This window comes from Bos indicus x Bos taurus, chromosome 2, assembly GCF_003369695.1.
Source record: "Bos indicus x Bos taurus breed Angus x Brahman F1 hybrid chromosome 2, Bos_hybrid_MaternalHap_v2.0, whole genome shotgun sequence".
NCBI lineage: Eukaryota > Metazoa > Chordata > Mammalia > Artiodactyla > Bovidae > Bos > Bos indicus x Bos taurus.
The window spans coordinates 56,606,801-56,634,106 of record NC_040077.1 but is presented as its reverse complement, the minus strand read 5'-3'; the positions used below and the strand labels follow the sequence as shown (position 1 = coordinate 56,634,106).

Genomic DNA, 27,306 nt, shown 5'->3' with positions numbered 1-27,306 from the left:
AGTTTGAGAAACCAGGGCCTTATTTAGTTGTTGTAATGTAGAAGAATGATTCCTACCTTTTAAAAATGTGTGACAGAAATAGAAATCATTATCTCCTTCCCTTAAACTCCAACAAAGGTTTCTCTAGGACCTGTACATTTCCTTATGTATTTCTCACCCTAAGGACCTAGAAAACAATGTGAAACTTTTAAGCAAATAATTAGATGGAACAATCAAAAAACCAAAAAAAAAAAAAAAAAGACAAAATGCCTAATTTTCACATCATTCTCTTAATGAATTCCCTTCGGTACTTGTATATTAATTTTGCATCCTTCTGCGTTTTTAAAATCTATTTTGAAAATGTTTTGAAAGCTAGTTCCTGTGTATTTTCTGAGGTGTTCAAGGGTGGACCTGCTGCCCTATCCTTCTCTCTTGTCCCTCATGGGACTCGAGCTGGACTTTATTTATGTAGTTTCCTTTTTAGTCACTATTGCTATTACTATCATAGCATTTCTAATTATTTATTTATGCCATGTTTTGCTTATTTTTAATAATGAGCACTTTTTAAGAGCCTCACACTTTATTTTTTGCTTCCAAAGTCCCAAAAGTCCAAATAACGCCAAGCTCTGATCATATTATATGATCTGTTTCAGCAGTTTTATGATTCTATTTTTTTAAAAAATACTGTGTTGAAAACAATATTCTGGTTTTTTTTTTTAATTGGTATTACATTTTTAATCCTTAAAATAACTGTAGTAAGTATAGGATCAGTATTTCCCTATTAAGATACAAATGAGTCAAAGAGAAGAAAAGTAAAACCAACAAAACAAACTGCAATCTTGAGATGCAAGGTTTTCTATCTCTTGGCTCTTTTTTGTGCCCTGTTCACCAACAAATCACTTCTAAAATGCCATGTTTTTAATTAAATAATTGTCTTCCTATCCTTTGCAAATTGGGATTCATTTTAAAATCTGATTTTTAAATGCATTGCTTCTTATTCTAGCAGAGTACCATGTCATCACCTGACATCAGGAGGAGAAGAAGGAAAATGAAATGGTTGGATGGCATCATCATCTCAATGGACATGAGTTTGAGCAAACTCCAGGAGATAATGAAGGACAGGGAGGCCTGGCTTGCTGCAATCCATGGGGTCACACAGAGTTTCATACAACTGAGCAACAGAACAACAACTGTGTCATCATAACCTTTTGAAAATACTCACATGACTGAGAACATTTCTATGTCAAATGCTGTTAGTGTTCCCCTACTGCTTATGAATACATTTCAAATTTTAGCTAGACAGCCTATGTGCCTCAGAACTATTTCCGTGTATAACATCATTGTCCAACACTCCTCCAGAAGCACCACTTATCTTACACCACTCACATCCCCAGAGTTCCCACCATATTCTTTCCTGCCTCATCTCTTTGCTCAAATAGATAGGAGTCCTTGAAGGGCAGGGGCTATACCTTACTTTTGTCTCTTTCATTCTTTTCTTTTCTTTTTTTCTTTCTTTTTTGACAGAAAAAAACAGAGTAAAAACAACAAACAAAAAGCAAGGAGAAGAGAGAACAAAAATGAGTACAATTAAGTTCTAATAAGTTAAGATAGGTAAATTAAGCCTATTTGGTTTCTTTTGTAGAGAGATATTTAACCTCAGTTCCAGAACACTCAGGAAACAGTTTATAATAAAGAGTGGTATAATAGTTTTAGAAGATATCATAAAGATGAAAAGGAGAACCAAAAATCATGAACTCTTTTTTTCTGACTCTTGCAGTTTTTGAAAATGTATCAAGGAAGTAAGATGTGGTATTACAGTGATGACAGGAAGTTGCTCATATTATACGCTGTCAGATCTCATAATACAATACAGGCACTAGGACAGTATATTTTAGCAACATTAGTTAACACATATTACACACAGAATGCATGCTAGCTATGTAGCTTCAAATACAACTTCTTACTTGAAAAAATTTACAATCTGCCAGAGAGAAACAGACATATACATTTAGAGGGGCAGGAAGTAAAACAAGCAGTTCCCAAGTCAGTTTCAAAGAAATATGTTCCATGTCCAAAGACTAAAGAAAGATGAGAAGTCAATTCAATTCTAACCATAAAATATGGACTATCATATTATGAAAAATGTAACCACACACATGCAGATGATCAGAGAAAGGAGATAATTGCATGGAAAACTATGTTTCTCAAGAAAAAAAGAGAGAGAGAGAGAAATGATGCCCAAATAAATCTCACCAAACCAAAACAAACAAACAGAAACAAAGGGAAATAGTAATAGACTGGGGAAAATGCTCAGGCTCATCACAGGTTATTTTTAGCTTCTGCTTGAAATGAAGAAGTAAAACATAACAACTAACAGTGCTAAATTGTTTTTAACCACATGGAGAATTAGTCCTCCTATGGGCAAAAAGCAATAACATATTTTATGAGAAATGTCTTGAAATTCTGCCATACCATTATTTTCAAAACAGTGTGCACCTGAATTGATATGACTTCAAAGGCAGTGTAATATGAAAGTTAGACGTTTTTGGTTCTCCCTTTTTGGCTGACAAACATGATTTTAAACTTGGCTTTTTCTTATTCTTTTGAAAAAGAATGTGAATTACACAGAAACTTATTTTTAGAAAGTAAATATTTCCCAAGTTCCACCAATAACAGTAATCATTCATCTTTTAGCTTCACTAGTCAAATATTTTAGTCTGTTTCGTTCACTGATATAACCTTCAGTGCCTAGGTTGTTTTCTGAGACATCAGTTCAGTTCAGTTCAGTTCCTCAGTCATGTCCGATTCTTTGTGACCCCATGAATCACAGCACGCCAGGCCTCCCTGTCCATCACCAACTCCCGGATTTTACCCAAACTCATGTCCATCGAGTCAGTGATGCCATCCAGCCATCTCATCCTCTGTCGTCCCCTTCTCCTCCTGCCCCCAATCCCTCCCAGCATCAGAGTCTTTTCCAATGAGTTAACTCTTCGCATAAGGTGGCCAAAGTATTGGAGTTTCAGCTTTAGCATCAGTCCTTCCAAAGAACACCCAGGACTGATCTCCTTTAGCATGGACTGGTTGGATCTCCTTGCAGTCCAAGGGACTCTCAAGAGTCCTCTCCAACAACACAGTTCAAAAGCATCAATTCTTCAGTGCTCAGCTTTCTTCACAGTCCAACTCTCACATCCATACATGACTACTGGAAAAACCATAGCCTTGACTAGACAGACCTTTGTTGACAAAGAAATGTCTCTGCTTTTGAATATACTATCTAGGTTGGTCATAACTTTCCTTTCAAGGAGTAAGTGTCTTTTAATTTCATGGCTGCAATCACCATCTGCAGTGATTTTGGGGCCCCCAAAAATAAAGTCTGACACTGTTTCCACTGTTTCCCCATCAAATTTCCCATGAAGTGATGGCACCAGATGCCATGATCTTCGTTTTCTGAATGTTGAGCTTTAAGCCAACTTTTTCACTCTCCTCTTTCACTTTCATCAAGAGGCTCTTTAGTTCCTCTTCACTTTCTGCCATAAGAGTGGTGTCATCTGCATATCTGAGGTTATTGATATTTTTCCCAGCAATCTTGATTCTAGCTTGTGCTTCTTCCAGCCCAGCGTTTCTCATGATATACTCTGCATATAAGTTAAATAAGCAGGGTGACAATATACAGCCTTGACGTACTCCTTTTCCTATTTGGAACTAGTCTGTTGTTCCATGTCCAGTTCTGGGATATAGTAAGTGTTTAATACAAATTTGCTGATGAATTAATATAGCAAAAATGATTGCCAGTATTTTTGTTATTTAAAAAGGCAAGATGAGGAGAAATCAAGGGACGGACACTTGGGACTCTGGTTCTTATAGACTGTGGCTCTCCTAAACTAGGTGTTCATAATAAGAAATAGGTGGAAAAGTTAGGCACCAGTAAGCTACATATTGGGGAAGGCAACGGCACCCCACTCCAGTACTCTTGCCTGGAAAATCCCATGGACAGAGGAGCGTGGTAGGCTGCAGTCCATGGGGTTGCTAAGAGTCGGACATGACTGAGCGACTTTACTTTCACTTTTCAGTTTCATGCATTGGAGAAGGAAATGGCAACCCACTCCAGTGTTCTTGCCTGGAGAATCCCAGGGGCAGGGAGCCTGGTGGGCTGCCGTCTCTGGGGTCGCACAGAGTCGGACACGACTGAAGTGACTTAGTAGTAGTAGTAGTAGTAAGCTACATATATGCCCTGATATACTCTGGTACATTAAAGTATCAGGAAATAGATTATAAAATCACAGAGAAAAATTAAACACAAACATTTAATTGTGACCCCGCTGGAGGGTCTGAATAGAACAAAAAGGCAGAAGAAGGGGAAGTTTGCTTTTTCTGTTTGAGCTGGGACATCCATCATTTCCTGTCCTTGCATATCCATGCTCCTGATTTTTGATTCTTTGGACTTGGACTGGATGTATACTATCAATTCCAAGGTTCTTAGGCCTTCAGATTTGGACTTATTTATACCACCAGAGTTCCCTGATCTCTAGCTTATAGACAGTAGATTCTGGGATTCTTGGCCTCCATAACTGGATTAGTCAATTCATATAATAAATGTCTCTCTCTCCATGTACATATACATCAATATATAACATATGTAACGTATGATATATATTTATTCATTTTTTCTGGTAAACCCTGAATATTTAATTTTTCTCTTAAAAAAACTCAGTTATGTCTAAGTCAACTAATATTTACTACATATATACAAAGGGTAATCTTAACTTGAGATCAATGAGGTGATTCAATTGAAGTGGAAAAAGGCATGAGAGAAATTTTGTGAGCTATGTAAGCAAAGACATTTAGGTTGGAATGGTCCCATGGCTGTGTGGCAAGGTTGTTATATGCATCTGCGTCTGCAGTGATAGAGGCAGGGTGGCTACTAGAGGGTGAAATGTGCTGTGGGTGTTTCTGGGAAATAGTCCTGTGGCGGCTGGTCTATGCTTTAAAAATAACTTCAAGTCAATATAAATAAAAGTCTGATCCTAGGGAGAAATTTAAGAAGAAGGAAAACATAATTAACTTGCTATTGAGTTCACAGAATTAATAATTTCTACATCTCACAGCAAAATTTGTTTAACAATACATTGCTTTCAAAATAATACCTATTCATTTTTTAAAAAATTGGCTTTAACATTGCTCAATATATCTACTTTAATTAATGTCAACAGTCTCTCCAAATAAACCTTAAAAAAAGCATTAGGTTTTCATTTTTTTTCCTAGGCTTTTCTTTGGGGTTTTCTTTTTCTTCACACATAGTAATAAGTGAAAATAGCCATTAAGAGACAAAAGTGAAGGCTTTCAAAGAACAAATCTATTTCTTAAATTGAAAGATAAGGTAATAAAATTTCTATGTATAAAAAACTGTCAACCTCATAGATCTGAATGCTTTATAGATTTTCCAGAAAAGTATAACTTCTGTACAATTAAAAGCTTTCCTTCTACAAATAATAATAATAATAATGTAGCACCAATAAAACCACCATCTTACCTCTTTAAGCAATTTCTGTTTCCTGTAAAGGCTTTTAAGTGAAATAATACATACTGGCTTTTCATTAAAGATATATGACCACTACCAATTGAAATCTGAAGCTAAGATCTGTGCTTCCAAAAATTTCCTCTTATGAGGAAACTCAACCACTAGAAAGATGTCTGGAGGGCTTAATATTGTCTTAGATGGAGAATTTTTATATGAACACAGACACTTTATACTAAATTTATTTTTATTTATTTATATTTTAGTACCAAATGAATTATAAATACTTCAGTGTAACTAGGAAATTTTCCATATTCTACAAATTTCACCTCTAGGAAAAATGAGTATAAAATCTGAATAATCTATCCTTCATAGTTCCTTAACAATAGGCTTTAATAAATAGTGAAAGATCTTCTTGAATAGTTACATTTTCTTTGTCATAAAAATATTTTCCCCTAGATCCCACTTCCCCTTGAAATTACCATGTTTTTCGTTCATTTAATACACTGTCAAGGATTCAGAAAGGAATCTACATTTTTTTCTATTCTCTTTCCTTTCACTTTCCCATTTATAGTCTGTTTTCAACCAAATAGCACTTGCAAAACATCTCTCATAATGACCATTTACTTGCAAAATTCAGTAAATCACATAGAATTCTTACCCTCTTTGAAGTGTCTGGAGTTGATATTCTTGGACACCCTCTGTTCCTTTAACTTGGAGGTACCTACTCTTTGACAAGCTCTCTCCACATTCTATTTCTTATTTACATTTGTTGATTCTTCCATAACACAGAATAAAACACTGATGTCTCCTAGAATTCCATCCTTAATCCTCCAGTCTTCTTTCTATAAACCCACTCTTACATCATGCATAAAATATACCTCACAATCCGGCCCACAAACCTCTCATTAGTATTCTCCCCCTACCCATTATACCATATTGCTGTGTTCTACTCTCAACAACCTTCACTTTTTATTTGCAGACCTAGTCTCTGACTGTGCTATTCCTCTTTCAAGAAAAGTTTTCAGCCATTTCCCCCCATAAAATTACTAAACATTTTTTCAAAATACTGTTAAAATATCACTTCATCTGTTAAGCTGTTCTCTCTCCCACCAGTCATCATTAACTGATCTCTGTTCAGCTGTTTTTCCACAAACCTTCAGTCATATGTCTTTTATAACAATTGTCAAATGGTATTTTAACTTTTGAAAATCCATTCATCTACCCAAAATTAATTTCATGTTCTTCAAAAATAAAAACCTTATTGGAGTTAATCAGCACAAAGAAAGCAGTACAGAATAAGAGTTTTAACCAGGGCATGGACTTTAGAACCAATGAGGTGTTTACTAATCAGCTTTAGCTGTTATTAATTCTTCTAATTTTACACAGGGTCTCACTCATCATAGGTTATCAATACATATTTGTTGAATGGATTAATGAAGGAATAACAAAATATCATCTCTTCTATGCTTCTTTTCATGGCTTAAGTAGTTTGAGGAATTCAGTAAGCATTACTTGTACCATCAAAATAAATTTTAAGGTGTAGAAAATCACAACACAGACAAAATTTCAACTAAGTCCAAAGCAGATAAAAATGAAGGTACACAAATGTGTAACCTCTCCAATTAACATATATTTCCTGGCTGAATTTATCAGAAGCTGATTATATCTTAAAAGGTCCAGTGTCTCTGATGATACATAGGAAGAGTGAAAAGTGAAGGAGAACGTTAAAATGGGCTATTATGCCCACAAGAGATATTTACTCTGGTGTTGATACAAGGCATTCGCTAGATAGGTAATTTCCTGAGACCTATTGATGGAGCAGGGGTGCTGAAAGGTCATGTACACTTTGCCTGAGAATTGTGAGAAAGGGACAAGACATACAAAGACTGGGCCGCAGAGCAGGTATTGCCTGGGTCCTTAAAATGAAGTATTATAAGTACATAGACCAATGTTTGGCCAAGGATCTCCTTGGATTTACTAACTCTGAACTATCCACGGATCCACTATTTTTCACCTGAAATGTTGCCCCCACCACCAACCTTTTGGTGTGGGATCCCTGCAGCTGAACTCCAGGGCTTTCTTCCACATGCCACTAAGTCACTTTTAACAGCAAACTCCTCAGCTCTGCCTCAGATCACTTTGGCTACACATTCTTTTCAGCATCCTATGGAATCCTCTAACTTTGGCATAAATCAGGTTCCAGTGGCACTAGGGTAAAGAATCCGTCTGTCGATGCAGGAGACAAAGGGGATACAGGTTCGATTCCTGGGTCAGGAGGATCCCCTGGAGTAGGAAATGGCACCCCACTCCAATATTCTTGCCTGGAAAATCTTGAGGACAGAGGAGACTGGCGGCTATAGTCCACAGGGTCGCAAAAGTCAGTCTACAGACCACAGAGTCAGACAGGACTGAGCGACTGAGCACAATTTATGTTTCTGCTTTATCTCCTCATCCCCTCCCCAATTCTACAGTTACCTTTCATTCTAGCTGTATTAATCCACTCATAGTTCCCTAGAGTGGCCACTAAGTCTCACGTCCTTGTCTCTGTTTATGTTAATTTTTATTTTCAGGATGTTTTTCCCAACCTCTCTCAACCACCTGAACTACGTGGACAACAGGAGGTTGCCCTCTCTGTAAAGCCTTCCGTGTATTCCTATCTCCCATTCTAAACAAATCGCGTGCCCTGTTAAAACTCCACTGCCCTCTTTTTTTTTTTTTTCTTCCTCTGTTCTCACCTACACTATCATAGGTTAATTAGTTTCTTATGAATTTCTAAACCACCAATTAGTGGGCTGTTTGATGTTCAAGATAAATTTCATTCACTTTCATTTGTCTAAGATTTAGCACACTTTCAGGGTCTTATCAACATTTGCTGAATAACTGGAGGAACTTAGGTGGAGGCAGGACCGAGGTAATACTAAAAAGGTATCTCCTCTCTGTCTTCAGTTGCACAAGACACTAAACCTGAGTATGAATGAAAAAGTGAATCAATTTTTTTCATGGAGGTTTATATAGACTAATATTTAAAGGGATATTTCTGATTGCATTTTATGTAGGAATGAATATTTGTTTAACACATTCAAATATCTTCCAGAAAAAGAAAAAATATTTTCCTATATGATTATTTTAATCACTTCCCATTTTTTTTTCAATTATTGTGTAAAAAAGGACATTTACTTGAATAACAAAATGGATGACTATGAAAAAAATTATAGAGTTTTGAAAATGAAACATCTGAATTTTAATACCATGTGCCTTAAAACTACCACTAAGTACTCTGCTGCTGCTGCTGCTAAGTCACTTCAGTCGTGTCCTACTCTGTGCAACCCCATAGATGGCAGCCCACCAAGCTCCCCCGTCCCTGGGATTCTCCGGTAAGAACACTGGAGTGGGTTGCCATTTCCTTCTCCAAGGCATGAAAGTGAAGTCAATCAGTTGTGTCCGACTCTTCATGACCCCATGGTCTGCAGCCTACCAGGCTCCTCCACCCATGGGATTTTCCAGGCAAGAGTACTAGAGTGGGTTGCCATTGCTTTCTCCTCTGAGACACTGCCATATGCTGTTATTGGGGGTTGCCAATCAGGACTTCTGTTTACATGGGATATTAAGGAGAATGTCAGATATGGTTCATCTCTAAAGCTCAATGCAAGATGCAAAAATAACTTGCATTGTTATAAGGTTCATAGTTACCCAAAATGCGGTCCCTGAAATTTCTCAGAGGAAATGAATGTATTTGTTAAGAACCAAAACAATGTACGTCATTTGTACTTGAAATAAAAAGTTACTAAATAAAAGCCACTTTTCAAAATAAAGCATCTAGTATAGTAATAGAGTCTAGAAACACCTGCTCTGTCCTTGTCTAATTAAAAGCCACTATTCTAGCAAATATATTTTTATGAGACAGTTCCACAAGTATTTTCATTCCCTCCATTATTTTTCTAGACACTAGCTGACCACGGTGCATACATGAGCAAAGCAAAGGTTAAGTATGTATGACACAGATGAGCCCCAAGATTAAGTATACACTGTGAAATGCATGTGGATGTTCATGATTTAAACCAACGGACTGCGGCCTGAAATGATGTCACACAAAGCTTAGTGGTAAATGGAAGGTTAAACCTACTTGCATCTCGGCTCATTAAACGCAGTTAAAGTGCAAATCCCCTCATTCTGACAGTAGTGATCACAGGGGTTCTCTTTCTGGTCACAGCGCTGACTTTTAAACCCCACAGAGCATCTGCAGAATTTCAGTAAAATACAGCTAAATCAAGTGTCTGACTTTTTTTTCCAAATATATTTCAAATTTATTTCATACAGAGATATTAATAGTAACATATTAACACAGTTTTTCTTAGGTATGCTCACTTCTTTCTCATACACACTCATCACAGTCTACTCTTGACAGTGAGGGGAACAGAATGCAGACGTGAATCCTATGTGGGCATCATCCTTCTGGTTAAGCAGTGATAAATTCAAAATAGAAGTCACATAAGCTGAATAGTCTTATTTCAAGTTTTCCACTCTGGATAATCAAGTGTTTGAAAGAAAAAATGTTAAGTTCCAGATTTTCTCAGGAGTAGAGAATCTATAATACTTTCCAAAGATTTAGAAACCCAGATTCAATGTAATGTAATTCAAAAGAGACAAGGGCTTAATAGGTTTACATAATACAACACTCTAAATCTGACACAAATATCAAATAATACTATACTTTTGAAAAGACACCTTATGTACTTGGAAAAGAGTGGCCCTAAGTACCAAAGCATTTATAAATATGATTATGTCTGGGTTTCACATATCTAAATAAGATCAATTAAAGTAGAAGCATTTTTACAGGCATTTCCAAGTTCAAAGATCTCTGAATCTTTGAAATAGGTATGATGCTAAGGAGTGAATGATCTCTTCTTTATGAAATCAATAGCAAATTAATGAAGGGGAAAGTTCTGTAGTACATGAACCAATGAGGAACAATACTTGATCAAAGATGTTCATGAAACATTCATTTAGAATGTTAGCCCAAGAATGGAGAACAATAGAGCAGAGATTCCATGCACATCTAAAGTCATATCATAAAATGCCCACAGCATTATAAAATACTCACAAACACACAGGTACATTTGTCTCTGGGTCCAGCTGGCATGTGCCACCATTGTAACAGTAACCATCACATAGCTGGCAGCTAGAGGCAATCTTTCCATTAGTGCAGCTGCAGCAACAGAGAAAAAAAAAACCCTCATTGTTATTGGCATTATTATTGTTGAAAGCTCACACAAATTCTCTATAGATGAGGATATTCATCATAGAAGAGTAATGAAGCAGCTGGCTAAAAGGTTTACAGAAAGACTTGCTGGAGGCAAAGTTTTTTTTTTTTTAATAGAATGATGACATAAAATTTTTCTTTTGGTAATTTTCAAATTTTCAACCCATTTTTTTTAACTATAAAACATATTATAGTTAGATACAGGTGTGAAAAATATACTCCAGGATCTGTCATTTACACTTTAGGGAGATATCAGTATCTTATTTCCTTTTCATGCTACTTGAATTTGGTGACTTTTTTTGTTATTTATAAACCACATTATCAAATACTCTGGAAGCAAATGCTTCAGCTATCCCTTCTAAACTGAAAAGTTTGGTCCAAAGAACTATTATGAGTTTCAGACTCCACATTGTGCCTGAATGTATATAACTATCCTGTAGTCACTTTACACCCCTGTTTATCCCTGAATATGTACTGTAATTAATGTCAAACTCTATTTATGCTAAAGGAAAAAAGGTAAAAATTCATTGCAAAAATAAACAGTAATGTTACAGGAACAATATGCAATATGGCAACAAAGTAATGAGGTAGGCTTTCTTGGAAACATTTTGGAAATGATTCTAATTTACAGTACATTGCCTGTCTGAGATAAGAATAAAAAACTGTGCCTACTGCTACATGGAAAAGAAAAAGTATAACAATAGAAAAAGTACAGAAATTTCTCACTTGTCATGTTGCATTTTTAAATAAATACTATTAGATTGGACATTGAAAATTGTTGGGGGGAACAGTAAAGTGCATTGACATTCCAAATTATTGAGGAAATCTCTTCCATGAGAAGTATGGAAGTAACAGCCTTGGCTAACAGATCATGTCAATACTCTGGTTATGAGACGATGTTAGCACCAATTGCTATGAAGTAATCAATGGTATCACAATAAATCTGGACATAACCTCAATAAAGAAATCAGGCTGAAATATCATTGACTGATCACTTTGCTTCTCTCCATGACAGACACCTACTGCAGCACATCTATCAAAGGGTAATGCCCAGTGATGGGTTGAGTGCTTAGCTGCTCAGTCACATTCTACTCTTTGCGACTCCGTGGACTGTAGCACGCCAGTCTCCTCTGTTCATGGGGATTCTCTAGGCAAGAATACTGGAGAGGGTTGCCATGCCTTCTTCCAGGGATTTTCCCAACCCAGGGATCGAACCCAGGTCTCCTGCATTGCAGGCAGATTCTTTATTGTCTGAGCCACAAGACAAGCCCAAGAACACTGGAATGGGTAGCCTATCCCTTCTCCAGGAGATCTTTCCGACCCAAGGAATCGAACGGGGTTCTCTTGCATTGCAGGCCAATTCTTTACCAGCTGAGCTACCAGGGAAGCCCAATGATAGGTTAGATATTTGCAATAATTGATTGACTATCTTACAGTTTATTTATTATTTGCATATTTATTTGACCTAGTGTAGGTGGTAGGGTTGCTGGAAATGTACTGAACTGCTTATACTTTCCCAGGAATTTGATTTAAATATTTTTTAAAAAGAACATGGATTTAAATATCACAGTTCTTTTCAAGATGAACAGAAGCAGTAAGTCAATTATGTTCTAGATGGGAAGTGGAGATATGTGAAAGTGGAAACAAATGTGGGGAAGAAGGCAATGGTTAAAGTTTCAAAGATTTAACAAAGAGTATCACATTCTTTATGATTTATACAGGCATTTGAATATGGAAGCAAAGTGAGGCAAGTACATATTTAATGGCATTGGTGTCTGATATGTTAAATGGGGCTGGGAGACTTTTCCTTGCTCTCCATGCCCAGCCTCCTTGAAAATCAAAGAACAGAAAGTTATAGTTTCATGTTCAATCAAAGGGACAACATCAAAGAGAAAAATTAGCTCATTATACATTAAAGAATTTTCCACAAAAAGATAACTATATACCAAACATGATAATTTAAAAGAGAAAATATTCTGTTTATTGATTGCATTTAAACTTCTGCTTCCAAGAATTGTAAAAGATGTTTCCCTGTTCTCCTTCTGAAGGTTTTCTTTGAATCCTAAACTTAAGACAGAATTTTGTATATAATTCAAATGTGAAATATAAGCTATCCAAATCATTGTAGGACATCAAATAGTACAGCTTATGTTTTAATGTAGTTTTCATTATAATTTAATTTCTTAGAATGTTATACGCATGCACCCATGCACGCACAATTTGTAATTAGCAGTTGCCCATTAATCAGAAAGAATTCTCATAACAATTTGACATCAGAGTGGTATAATTTAGGTTATTCAAAATTATGATCAAGCATTTCTTCATCAGTATTTACTAAGGAAGAGAGAAAAAATACACAATTAGTTCTAAAGATTATACTCATTATATTTGACAGAGTATCTATTTTCTACTGTAGTTGACAGCTTGTAGGCTTGGCATTAGGAACACATCAGTATTTGGAATCACAAATACACATACAGCTTGAATTTTTCTCATTTAAATAAAAAGTTTAACTCAGTTGTGATTTTTAGTATCAGTTCTTTACCCATGAAATAGAAATCCCAACATTGCTTTAAGCTTTATTTAATGCTAACATGAAAAGTATCATAGAAATAAAAACAAACTTATCTAATGTTTCAAGATACACAAGGAGTCGTTTTTGCATTGTCATGTTCATATGTTGTTATAGCCTATCTGGTAAATCAAATAATATACTCCTATTTTTAAACTTTCACTATCTACTCACTGCTGCTGCTGCTGCTGCTGCCAAGTCGCTTCAGTTGTGTCCGACTCTGTGCGACCCCATAGACGGCAGCCCACTAGGCTCCTCTGTCCCTGGGATTCTCTAGGCAAGAATACTGGAGCGGGTTGCCATTTCCTTCTCCAACTCACTGCTAGCAACTGTTATTTATCCATTCTTACAAATAGTTTTCCAAAAAGATATTTAAGTCAGGAACTGTAATGTGGAACCTCAAAAGTATATTCAGGTTATGCGTTCCAGTGTTTCTAACTTGGTTAAGCCAATATTGTCTGTACAGTAGGCAATAGTGAGGGTCCTAAGAATCCAACCCTTCCTTCCTCACATGGAACTGACCTATGTGACGGAAACAGTATGTGTCAATGCGTGTGCTTCTCCAAGATAAACTGGGTTGGAAACTATGCCTCTCAGCCTTTCTTACACGATAGTCTACAATTTCCTGGGTGAATGAAATGGGGTTGTAAAGAAGATTCTACAGGGCATTCCTGACATGGTACACTAGACATAAAGAAAGATGTATGCTCACTAACTGAAATCAAGTTCTGCCATGCTCAAGTTTCATCACAAAGAACTGATGAATTTAATGAGCAAACATGATTTTGATAGTTTAAATAAAAATGTATTTTACTTTTATGTACTTATCAAAGGCATGTATTATAATTAGTCATATTTTTCAATGACTTTAGTTGAAAAATAATGTACTTTCCAATGACCCAATTTGAAGGCTTGAGTAAATGTCATTTATAATGATAACAAACCATACATTGATTAATTCGAAAATGAGAGTAAATAAAAAAGAAAAAAATGATGATGTCTGTAATAAAATTTTATTGGACCTTGTTTGTCAGAGTAACATAACTCAGGGCTGGCACCCTCACAGAGGCTGTCTTGGTGGAAGCTGTGGCATGAACATTTGAAGGTGTGTTTTTCTATCACATATTCTCATTTATTATAGTCCTAGGGCAAATGATTGCAGAAGGAAATGGCAACCCACTCCAGTATTCTTGCCTGGAGAATCCCATGTATAGAGGAGCCTGGTGGGCTACAGTCCATGGGGTCAAAAAGAGGCGGACATGACTGAGTGACTAACACACACACAGAGGGCAAATGACCAGAGCCCAATCATTTATAAGCCCTTCTTTTAAAAGGTTGTGAAAAGAAGTTCAGAGTGAGAATTGATCTCTAACCTCTGTGGCATAAATCTGTTTCATGACAGAAACTGAATGCCACTCTTTAGCTGCAAAGTTCTGTCTTCCATTCACTTAATCTCAAAGCCAAAGAGCAAAGGCAGTGTTACAAAAATGTAATTGGATGTCTTAATTGTAGTGGCTTCCTAGGAAGCATCATTTCTTCTACTTATTTTCAACCATAATTTTCAAAGTCAGATAAAAAAATTAAATTTTGTTTCCATTCGACAGGTCTTTTGTTCCTTTCCCAGAGGATCACTTTGTAAAATCAGAAAGGCAAATACTCATTGCTGATAATAATGATGAGACAAAAGTCCAAGCTATTCTAATTTAGAAGTATTACATAAGTTTTTTGAAGGTATGTTGCATTTCACTTGTGCTTGCTTGCTATTAGGAATATTCTATACAGGGAATGATCTGACCACATTATTTCATGATAAGTGTTCATCTTTCCCAGAAGTACGTTAACACTTTTTGAATACATTTTGGTTTAATCAAAGTGAATTGAACTCTCTTTGTAGGAAAAAAAAAAAAAGAGAGATAATGGAACACTTGCCATATTGAATTTCTGATTCATGTTTATGTTTGATGGAGAACAACAAAATTCTGTACAGCAATTATCCTCCAATTAAAAAATTAATTAAAAAACAATAATTTATAATGTTCTCATTTTTTGCCAGAATGTTATGTCCTTTTGGGTTCAAATGCTTTTATAAATTAAGTTAGCTCTCTACTTACTTGCAAGATATATCTTCACTGTCTTTATTTATAATGCAATGTCCCCCATGGCACCTTATACATTTGTCAATTTCACACTTTGATCCTTCATAGCGTATTGGACAGACACATTCCACACTTCCATCATCTCCAATGGTACAGGATTCAGAATTCACACAGTAGTGATGACACACATCTAGAAAGAATGAACAGTATAGAAATAAAATTGTGTTACAAAGTATTTTTCTTTATTTTTTTTACCACACTGTGGAATTTCTACAATCAGGGGTTGAACCCACATTCCTTGCACGGGAAGCATAGAGTCTGGACCACCGTGGAAATCCTACAAGATATTTTTTCTTGAGTCACAATAAATGTTACCATTCTACTTAATATTTTAAAATGGTCAATGGATAAGTGGATTAATTTACAAGAGCAACTTGTAATTGCATGTAACCACATTTCTTTAAGAATACCATTGATTCCTCTTTTTGCCTGAGTTTGCCATCATTTCATCTTGCTAAGAGTTATATTGATATACTATATCGATATAAATTGTATTGATATATTATATTGACATAATAGATGTAATATTAGTTATATTGATATAATACTAACTGACAAACTCTATTAGTCCTGAATTTTAAAATTTAAGTTCTCAAGTTTCCTCAGCTTTCCTTCTAAGAAGCAATATTTCTGTTATTCTGGAATGAACATAAATCCTCAAGATTTCTTTAGATGTCATCTATCTTTGTTCCTCCTTACATCTCTTTTCATCTGAAGAACAGAGTAAGTATGGGACTCTTAACTCCTTCGATAGCTTTTGGTGGAGTGGAAAGAAGCCCCTCTCTACATGAGCCAGGAGACCCAGATTCAATACCAGGGTAAGGAAGATCCCCTGGAGGAGGATGACAACCCACTCCAGTACTCTTGCCTGGAGAATCCTATGGACAGAGGAGCCTGGTGGGCTACAGTCCATGGGGTCAGCAAAAGTCAGACACGACTTAGAGACTAAACCATCACCACCACCACATGAGCCAGAACAGCCAGTATTTCCAAACACCTGAGCAGGTAAGCAGATAGAAGTTGTGCCTCTCATGGAGCCCCAGTAGAAACGTGGACCGGAAGACTAACAGATCCACATGGGTAGAAAGTGATAACAGAAGTCTAGGCCATTTCCTTCTCCCAGGTGAGAACCTGGAGTCTCATCAGTCAGAGGGAAAACCTCCATGCAGTCTGAACCCTTTGCTTTGTAAAATGTTTCCTACTGAGCACTTCAGACAATTTTCTCAACTACAAAGGAAGACTTCTTCAAATATTTCCATATCTCTTGAACATCAGTAATAAAAAGACCATTTAATAAGAACAACATTGACTTTGCAATTAGACGTTTTGCCTCAGTCTTCTGAAAAACAAACAAGTCTATATGTATATTGACACATCATTATTTTCTAATTTGCCACATTCACAATATTGAAATTTATAGTATTAATACAAGTAATCTTAAGCAGAAGAACTTACTGAATTGATCACAGACCTAGTGTTTGAAGTTGCAATTTCCTTATAGTTATCTAATTGTGAAGCAATATTAAGTGTGATTAGATGATGTAAAAATCACAATTTATAAACTTTAATCTGCTATAAGATGATTGTTGTGGGTAAAAAAAGTTAAAACATAATTTATAACTTTTATGCTTGTATATTTATCTAGCCTTTTATTAAATCAGACAGAAATTAAATTTATTGACAGGCTTGCTTCATATTTATGGAAATTTATTTCAAGCATTCTTATGCTTGCTGTTGCATTATGCCAAGTACCCTCATTGAGATTCAAAGCTTAAGTTTATTACTAAGGGTCTTGGCTATGTTTAAGAAAAGAAGCACTTTCAAAGGGTGAGAGACTTAAAGATCTAAAAATTAAGTCAATGTTAATGTCTGTCCATTACAATGTCTATTTGTAGTTGTTCTAGGCTTGGCAGGTAGATAATGCACACAACACAAATTCTGTTTTTTTTTTTTTTTTTAATATTTGTGAAGAATGTATTAACAGTAGCCTATATAATCATCTAATACCATCTGCTATGCAGAAATCTCTAAAGAGCAATTTTCCTTAGTCAGTTTGCTAGATACAACTTATCGACAGAGAACTCTTTTAATATTGTCTCTAATTGCTTTAATTTCATCCATTGGTCCTGGTTCATTTTTTCTGATGGGATATAGAAAACAGCTGATGTATCTTTCCAAGATCTTCATATTATGAGGTTTTTTTCACAATGGATAATTCATCAGAATCATGTAGGTGACTGACTTGCAAATGCAGATTCCAGTTTCTTTTCCTTTCATCCACTACCCCCACTCCTGAATTCCAAATTCTAGATCAGGTTTGAGGCCTGGGTGAAACCCATCAGATCAGATGAGTAAACAGAATTTGGAAACTAGGGAATGTAAGAAATCTGAAAATAATTTTACTGAGTAGCAAGTTGTCTAAGTTGTAAATAGATTTGATTTGATTGAAATAGCTTATTTCTTGACTAACTTTGGGAGCCCTAATTAAAATGTAATTTTAACCTAAAATTTTGAACCACGTTGTTTTTAAAATCACTTCATTGAGAAGACCTAAGAAGCTAGGAAAAGTTGAGTTAACATCCTGAGGGTTGATGATTGCCTTATACCATACTGTAGCAAGTAACAGTCTGCTTACACTTATCTTGCACGTATTTAGCACTTTAAGGTGCTAAAGGCCAAAGTTAAAAACTTACCTACAATTTACTAATTAAAAGTAATTGTGGATAATAAATTAAATCTGGTTTAGACTGAGAACATAAAGATGTGAGAATATACGGAACTTATTAGTATTCAAGGAAATAAAAATTAATACATCAAAGAAATACCTTTGCACTTCCACCAAATTGATGACTAAAGGCAAAAACTCTCATAGCACTAGTAGTGGGAATATAAATTGGTTCAATTGATACGGGAAATAATTGACAGTATCAGTTATACTAAATTTGAGCGGTTCCCTTGTGGTTCAGTGGTCAAGAATCTGCCTGCCAAGTAAGAGTCACAGGTTTGATCCCTGGGTTGGGCAGATCCCCTGGAGAAGGAAATGGCCACCTGTATTCTTGCCTGGGAAATCCCATAGACAGAGGAGCCTGGCAGGTTACAGTCCATGGGGTCGCAAAGAGTCAGACACAACTTAGCAACTAAACAACAATTAAATTTGAACATGCTGTGTGTGCGCTGTGTTCAGTTGCCTCTGACTCAGTTGCCATGCCCTCCTCCAGGGAATCTTTCCCAACCCAGGGATTGAACCCCCGTCTCCTGCTTTTCAGGTGGATTCTTTACTGCTGAGCCACCAGGGAAGCCCCAAATTTGAACATACCCACACTTTATGACCTAGCCTTTTTACTCTTAATATACTGTATATGCAAGAGAAAAGCACGTACGAGTGCACAAAACATGTCCATAATATGCACAAAAACCTTTTTAGAAATAGGCAAAAGCTAAAAAATAATCTAAATATCCATTATAAGAATATATGGAAATAGATAAATGAAAAATGAAAACATTAGTTATAAGCAACAACATGCAAGAATCTCACAAAAATAATAATGAGGGAAAAAATGGACAGAAAATACATGTAGTATGGTTTTATTTATGTAAAGTTCAAAAGGCAAAACTAATCTGTGGTTTTAAGTGTCAAAAAGGAGTTATTTGAAGAGAAAGAAAGGGATAGTGATGAAGAACACCAGGGAGCACTTGAGATAATAATAAAGCTCATTCTTGACCTGAACGTTGGTTTACACTGATGTGTACACCTGGAGATAATTTATTGAATTGGATACTTGTGATTTTAAACATTTCTATGTATATTATGCTTCCACAGAAAGATTTCTTTTTAAATCTAATGGCATATAAGCTACAATAAGAATATTTTATAAATTCTGATTAGTTTGCTAACTAGGCTAATAGATTTTCTCTTTAAGGATAATATTTTTAAAAGGAATTCATAGTTTGTTTTTTATGTTTTAAAGGAAACTCTCCATTTTCTAATGTTTTTAATATATTTTGAAGGACGTCAGCTGCACATTATTCAATGCTCTGACTGGCCTCATGGCCTAAAAATGTAACCTAAAGAATGTAAAAAAAAAAAAAAAAAAGTTTGCTTAAGATAAAATTGTAAACAGGTGTTAGAATATACAGTTAAATAATTACAAATTGCATACTGTTAAGCCATGCCACGTTTTCCCTCTAAAAAAGGCAGAAATAATTTTAGACTCAGAACCCTTTCTCTACGGATATTCAAATGGAAGACATTTCATTTTTTCCCAGTTTGTGTGTTTAGCACTCTAGGCAAAATTGAAGTTTAAGGACAGAGATTTGCTCACTATATTCTAGCCTGGCCAGAGTTGCTTCCTAATATCTTCCTATGAAAGCTTTCTATCTCCCATTATTAGGCTTAGGATGTGGAGCATGTAGAAGATGTTGAATTACATGTCTGCTGGATGGTTTTCTGCCTGTTAGCACTGTAGGGTCCAACACTTTGAATGTACATTCTCTCCCCTTTCTTCCTTCCTCTTTCACTCTTCCTTGTGTTCTCCCCTTCTTCGAACCTCTCTTTTTCTTTCTTCCTTCCTCCCTCCCATTCTCTCTTTCTCCCTCCCTTCCTTTCTCTCTCTCTTAAAGTCTTCCCTGTTTACTCAACTCCAACTCCAGATTTCTGAATACAGGAGAAAGTAGACCTTACTTGATAGGAGACTTCAGCAAGTCGTATTTAAATTATCACACAAGCATTGGGTGCTTGTAAGTTGGAAGTCAAAATAATTCCTTCAAAAACTCTGTTATTTCAAGTTTAATCATAACATGATATATGTAAGCCCAGGAAATAGTTTAAAACATCTGATGGTGCTCTCTATTTCCAAATTGGGTGACTCAACCAAAGTTCATGTTCTCGGTAATTGTCTCAATATCATGATAGGAATGCATAATAGGTCATAGGAAAGCTACATAATTTGTCATTCTCTTTTCAGTCATAATCCACTTTGAATTACAAGCATCTGTGTAAAGCTTGCAGAAATATATGTTGTATTTTTATCAGTGTCCTATCTCTGAAAGTGAAAGTCAGTGAAAGTCGCTCAGTTTTGTCCAACTTTTTGCCTCCCCATGGACTATACAGCCCATGGAATTCTCCAGGCCATAATACTGGAGTGGGTAGCCATTCCCTTCTCCAGGGCATCTTCCTGACCCAGGGAGCAAACTCAGGTCTCCCGCATTTCAGGTGGATTCTTGACCAGCTGAGCCACAAGGGAAGCCCAAGAATATTGGAATGGGTAGTCTATCCCTTCTCCAAGGGATCTTCCCAACCCAGGAATCAAACTGGGGTCTCCTACATTGCGGGTGGATTCTTTATTAGCTGAACTAATAACAATGACTAGGAAGCCCATATCTCTATATACTCTCAAATAATTACTACATGGTGTTCAGTCACTCATTTGTGTCCAACTCTTTGTGCCCCAATGGACTGTAGACTTCGAAGTTTCTCTGTCCATGGGATTTCCTGGGCAAGAATACTAGAGTGTGTTGCCATTTCCTCCTCCAGGGGATCTTCCCGATGCAGGGATCAACCCTTGTCTCTTGTGTCCTGTGCATTAGCAGGCAGATTCCTTACCACTGGCACCACTCATATTTAAATTCTATCTCTTCAGTTATTTGTTTGCTAAAAGGAATACTTCTTTAGCACTTCCCAATCCAGCAGAAATTTAACAAAGTATAAAGAAGAATATTATATGAGAAGGCTCCTATGGTATGCAATTGTTCATTTTAGTTCTAAAGAGTCTTTCTTGATAAGCTCAGAAACAGAGAGAAGTTAAACTGTAACTGGAAAAACATTTTTTTTTTTATCCCAGAGCACTGAAATTGCTTACCTTATACAGCTAACCACTTTAAACATTAAAAATACTTTAAAAACACTTTGAAAGTAATCTTTTTATAAGATAGATACTCATTTTCTTAACTAAAATATATTAGTATTTGTATTAATGATTCATTTATCATTCTGCCAATTATTTATTACAGAAGTTTCGTAGCCTTCCCCATTTTTTTTTATATTTCAGTTTTAAGTGAAATGTTACTGATTATGATTCAGTAGACAAATCTAAATAAAAAGCTTAATTCCTCCCAAAAAATAAAAGAGTTGGGAATGTTGGTAGTTGGTTCACACAAAGGGATCGTCTTCTAGTTTCTGACACATAGACACACATGCACTCACACACACACACACATATACTTTGCTTACAAAAACAAACATCTTTTATTCCTTCGAATTTTGTGTTTAGCTTAATAGTGATTGGAACTGAGAGAAAGTAAAAAAAAAAAAGTGTGATAAACTAAAAGAAGAAAGGTTCAAAGAAAATACAGCTGACAAGAGACATTTTGTTCAAGGGGATAAAATAGGGAAGGAGCTGAAGATTAAAGGTTGAAGATAAGAGTCTACTCAGATTGGCCTTTATGTATTTAACAGCAGCAGTCTGGAATTTATGGAAAGAAAAGCATGTGGGACAATATAATTGATTTAATTTTGAACACCATGTTGATAAAATGGAAGTGGTGATGTGTAATTGATTATTTACTGAGGACATGTATGTGACTAAGTGTATGTTGAGAGTTGTGAGAAAAATCCAGAAATACAAGACAGGACACTAGCTCTCAGAGATCTGACAACCCAACTGTGAGGTTACAACAGGAATTAAAAAGCCACTAAGACTGATCTGAATAATGTCTACTGTGGCAACAGCCTACATAAATTACTGCCAATGAAATCTTCCTTAGTTTGGAACATTCCAGCTCATAAGTTTTGATCATTTTACTGACCTGAATGGCATAGCAATTGAGATTTCTGCATATAGTAAGAAGGGGAAATAATGAAATGTAATTAATCTGTGCTAAGAAAGTAGAGATTACCATGAAATTATACAATAGCACTTTATATTCACAATATAAAAATTGTTATAACCTCTGTAGGATAATTATACTAAGAAGTGCATTGTAGCACCAAACACAATCATGCAATCTAAAGGACAACGGTGGATATACAATTACAGAGTATTCACATGGTAATTAGGTAGATAGTAACTGAAGGATAAGAGAATGGCTATTTTCTGCAATAGAAATGGAATAATTTTCAAGGGAGATCATTATTGCAGTCTTTCTCTTTTTCTCTTTCCTTTTTAAGCAACCAGAAACATGAGATACTTCTTCCTTTAATACTTTTACAATATCTTAATAGACTGCATAAAATATATGCATATGTGAGTATATATACAGGTTTATGAATATTCAAGGAGAGCCAGATGCCTCTAAAATTTCTAGCTGCATTTAACTTCTTTCCCAAATATTTCTTTCTATTGGAAAGTAATTGCCAAAACCATTTAGCTATTAACTCATATTTGCACCTGGGCTATTCACATTGTAATAGTTAGTGAAGTGTGAAATTTATTTAAAGAGAGGAAAACCAAATCAAAATATATCACCTAAACAGGAGATGAAGATACTCAATAAGAATAATGGGGAATCTGGAGAGTCTTTAATTGGTAATACAGGATGGCTATACAGGGGAGACTAAATTATACAACGTATGTACATCAATTGTCTTACATCACTGAATTTTTATCTGACCTTTCAAAAAGTGTTCTGTGAATTGGCTTTAAGATTCATAATTTAAATAAGTATTTGATAATTTAGGACCATACACATTCACATACACATAATAAATTAAAAGTAAGATGGAATTACTTTCACAACCCAGGCATTCTATTAACTGAGTTCCAGTTTTAGTGCAATGCACACTCCAAATTCACCATTATATAATTGTGTCCCAGGAGCAGTAGATTGCATGAATTTGGCTAATATTTTCCCTATGGGGAGGTTTGTAGTTGCTTCCACATATGTATAAAAGGCAGAAAAATTTCCAGAAGAACCAATAATGGTATTTTGTAAACTTTTGATGAATACTTCCACTACAGTGATATAATGAAAAGAAAGAAGAAATGAAATCAAGACCAAAATATGAAGGACTTGGAGGGTAAATTCAGCCCTTCCTCTGGCTAACAATGTGACCTCATCTGAGTTACCTGACTAACTTCTCCAAAATGCCCGTTAGTCATCTACGGACAGTCAGTATTTCTAAACACTCCTGAGACTGTGTCATGATTTCCTCCTCAGCCATCCATCTTCAAGAATGCCCTTGATTCCAAAAAGGCCAATGAGAGCCTATTTTGAGCAAAATTATGGAAATGACAATTACAATGATAATAAATGCTCATTTTTAGTTGTTTTCTACATGCCAGGCACATGTGTTTGTTTTAGTCTGGTATTTAGTCTGATAACATGGTATTATCCTCATTTTATAGGTCATCACACTGAGGCACAGATAGGTTAAGCAACTTGCCAAAGACGACACAAGAAAAAGTAAGAGAACTAAAATTCAAGCCCAAGTAAGAGAATAAACTAGAGAATAAACAAGAGAATAAACTCTTATTTTTCTTATTCAATTACTCACACTCAGGAAAAAAAATACACAAAGTAATTTTGAAAACCTTTGATGTTTTCTTTTCTTTACATGTGTCTAAAACTGAACAAGCCTCCATCTACATAGATATCTGAGGGTCTAACCACCTGTTGGAATGCTAATGGATGATGTCGGGGCAAGCCCAGGAGAGTTTCCTGATGCCATCAGATCTGCAAAATTATAGAGTTCAGAAACTCAATCTGGGTGCCTATGCCTCATCCAAATATTCACATTTCACGTGTCAGTCTCAGTCTCCCACCCCAACCCAGTGAATAGGTGCTTCTCTCGCCATTGGTAATCGGTGTACAGCACTAGACTCCTACCTGAAGGGAACACTTACTTATCCATGTGATATATTCAATATCAGGCAGGATCAGCTCTGAGCTAGTCCAGACAAATTTGAAACCAAAATAACAGTCAAGAAATCACAAAGTAAGACATTCCCAAGTGTCAGCATTTATTGATATTTAATTTAGCTAATTTAGGATGATAATATTTGAAAGGTTTTCTAGAAAGGTTTTCAGATTCTTAAAATGTTAACAAAAGTGATGGTGGCCTTTTTTCCATGAAGTCAGTTTTTTACCTATCATGGTTTAGGAGCAAAAAGGGAAAGTAACTTGTATAATTTGCTTAGAATTTTATGATTGTTTTCTTTAAAGTATTATATTAAGAAACAAAAACAAATTTAAAACTACTAGAATGTTCTTTTTCACATTCCTCCAGTGTTTTACACAGCCAGAGGTATTTTAATAATTAAACTTACAGCCTAGTCCTAAATATATCTTCTGATTTCAGAACTGAATTTAATAAAGTAGGCAAACATTGAATCCAAGTATGCCAATTAAACATTCACTAGGGAAAAATGTGGGCAAAACTCTGATTAGAGCTGATAAATTTTCATCAGGAAAGCATGCCTAGAAAAATTAGCATTTTCTAATGTATTACTAATAATAGAAATATATCCCAAATATTTTATAGAGAAAACTGCAAAAATTTAAAGAGTAAGATCTATCCTGAGCAAATAGTGCCATCTCTAAGTATCCAGGTAAAAGAAAATGTAAAATTCAGCAAGATGATTTAAAAAAAAAAAACTTTGATTTGAGTGAGACATATGGGGTGGGATTTTAAAAGTGCCAGTATTTAAATTTTCAACAGGCTGCTGTTTAAAAATGCACATTAACAATGATTGGGGTTTCCCTGGTGACTCAGTGGTAAAGAATCTGCCTGCCAATGCAGGAGACAAGGGCTTGATCCCTGATCCAGGAAGCTTTCACATGCCATGGAGCAACTAAATCCATGTGCCACAGCTATTCAGCCTGTGCTCTCAAGTGCCAGAGCCTCAACTACCAAGTCCACATGCCAATAACTACTGAAGCCCAGTGTACCTTAGAGCCCATGCTCCACAAGAGAAGCCACTGCAATGAGAAGCCTACTCACCACATAGAAAGTAGCCCGGGCTTGCTGCGGCTAGAGATAAGCTGGCAGCAACAAAGACCCAGCACAGCCATAAATAAATAAATAAGTAAATAAATAAAGATGGAGTCAATAATTTTAGCAATAATCAAAAATTCACTCATAAAACTCACAGCAGTGTTTTGTTTTCAAGTAAAATCTAAACAGCTTTTGTTTATAAAGGATGTTCTGGGTTAAATATTTCTCTATTTTTAAAGCAATCCAGCTACAGAAGCTTTGAGCAAGTAATATAAAGTGGGAGTGAATCATTTGAGACTGGAAAGCAAGCTGACTTGCAGACAGTAGCTAAATACAGTCATCAGTTCAGTTCAGTTCAGTCACTCAGTTGTGTCTGACTCTTTGCAACCCCATGAATCACAGAAAGCCAGGCCTCCCTGTCCATCACCAATTCCTGGAGTACACCCAAATCCATGTGCATCGAGTCAGCGATGCCATCCAACCATCTCATCCTCTGTTGCCCCCTTCTCCTCCTGCCCTCAATCTTTCCCAGCATCAGGGTTTTTTCAAATAAGTAAGCTCTTCACATCAGGTTGGCAAAGTGTTGGAGTTTAAGCTTCAACATCAGTCTTTCCAATGAACATCCAGGACTGATCTCCTTTAGGATGGACTGGTGGATCTCCTTGCAGTCCGAGGGACTCTCAAGAGTCTTCTACAACACCGCAGTTCAAAAGCATCAATTCTTCAGTGCTCAGCTTTCTTCAGAGTCCAACTCTCACATCCATAAATGACTACTGGAAAAACCATAGCCTTGACTAGATGGACATTTGTTGGCAAAGTAATGTCTCTGCTTTTGAATATGTTATCTAGGTTGGTCATAACTTTCCTTCCAAGGAGTAAGTGTCTTTTAATTTCATGGCTGCAGTCACCATCTGCAGTGATTTTGGAGCACAGAAAAATAAAATCAGCCACTGTTTCCCCATCCATTTGCCATGAAGTGATGGGACCAGAGGCCATGATCTTAGTTTTCAGAATGTTGAGATTTAAGCCAAAATTTTCACTCTCCTCTTTCAATTTCATCAAGAGGCTTTTTAGTGCCTCTTTACTTTCTGCCATAAGGGTGGTGTCATCTGTATATCTGAAGTTATTGATATTTCTCCTGGCAATCTTGATTCCAGTTTGTGCTTCTTCCACCCAGCGTTTCTCAATATGTACTCTGCATATACGTTAAATAAGCAGGGTGACATTATACAGCCTTGACGTACTCCTTTCCCTATTTGGAACTGGTCGGTTGTTCCACGTCCAGTTCTAACTGTTGCTTCCTGACCTGCATATAGGTTTCTCAAGAGGCAGGTCAGGTGGTCTGGGATTCCCATTTCTTTCAGAATTTTCCACAGTTTATTGTGATCCACACAGTAAAGGCTTTGGCATAGTCAGTGAAGCAGAAATAGACGTTTTTCTGGAACTCTCTTGCTTTTTCCATGATCCAGCAGATATTGGCAATCTGATCTCTGGTTCCTCTGCCTTTTCTAAAACCAGCTTGAACATCTGGAAATTCATGGTTCACATAGTGCTGAAGCCAGGCTTGGAGAATTTTGAGCATTACTTTACTAGCGTGTGAGATGAGTACAATTGTGCCATAGTTTGAGCATTCTTTGGCATTGCCTTTCTTTGGGATTGGAATGAAAACTGACCTTTATCAGTCCTGTGGCCATTGCTGAGTTTTCCATATATGCTGGCATATTGAGTGCAGCACTTTCACAGCATCATCTTTCAGGAATTTAAATAGCTCAACTGGTATTCCAGCACCTCCACTAGCTTTGTTCGTAGTGATGCTTCCTAAGGCCCACATGACTTCACATTCCAGGATGTCTGGCTTTAGGTGAGTGATCACACCATCGTGATTATCTG

At 36.1% G+C, this 27,306-nt stretch overlaps 1 protein-coding gene across 3 annotated transcripts in view; it reads right to left on the bottom strand.

Annotated features, from left to right (window-relative positions):
- LRP1B (LDL receptor related protein 1B) overlaps positions 1 to 27,306 on the bottom strand; it is a 2,173,551-nt gene that overhangs the window by 38,491 nt on the left and 2,107,754 nt on the right. For 2 of the 3 annotated variants that reach the window (XM_027561656.1, XM_027561663.1), the window contains 3 exons: positions 15,441 to 15,615; positions 10,599 to 10,703; positions 9,621 to 9,734 (listed from right to left, as the gene is read on the bottom strand). In XM_027561656.1, coding sequence (XP_027417457.1) covers positions 9,621 to 9,734; positions 10,599 to 10,703; positions 15,441 to 15,615 — 394 coding nt within the window. The remainder of the gene's footprint in view (positions 1 to 9,620; positions 9,735 to 10,598; positions 10,704 to 15,440; positions 15,616 to 27,306) is intronic. The other variant, XM_027561670.1, reaches the window with a different exon arrangement.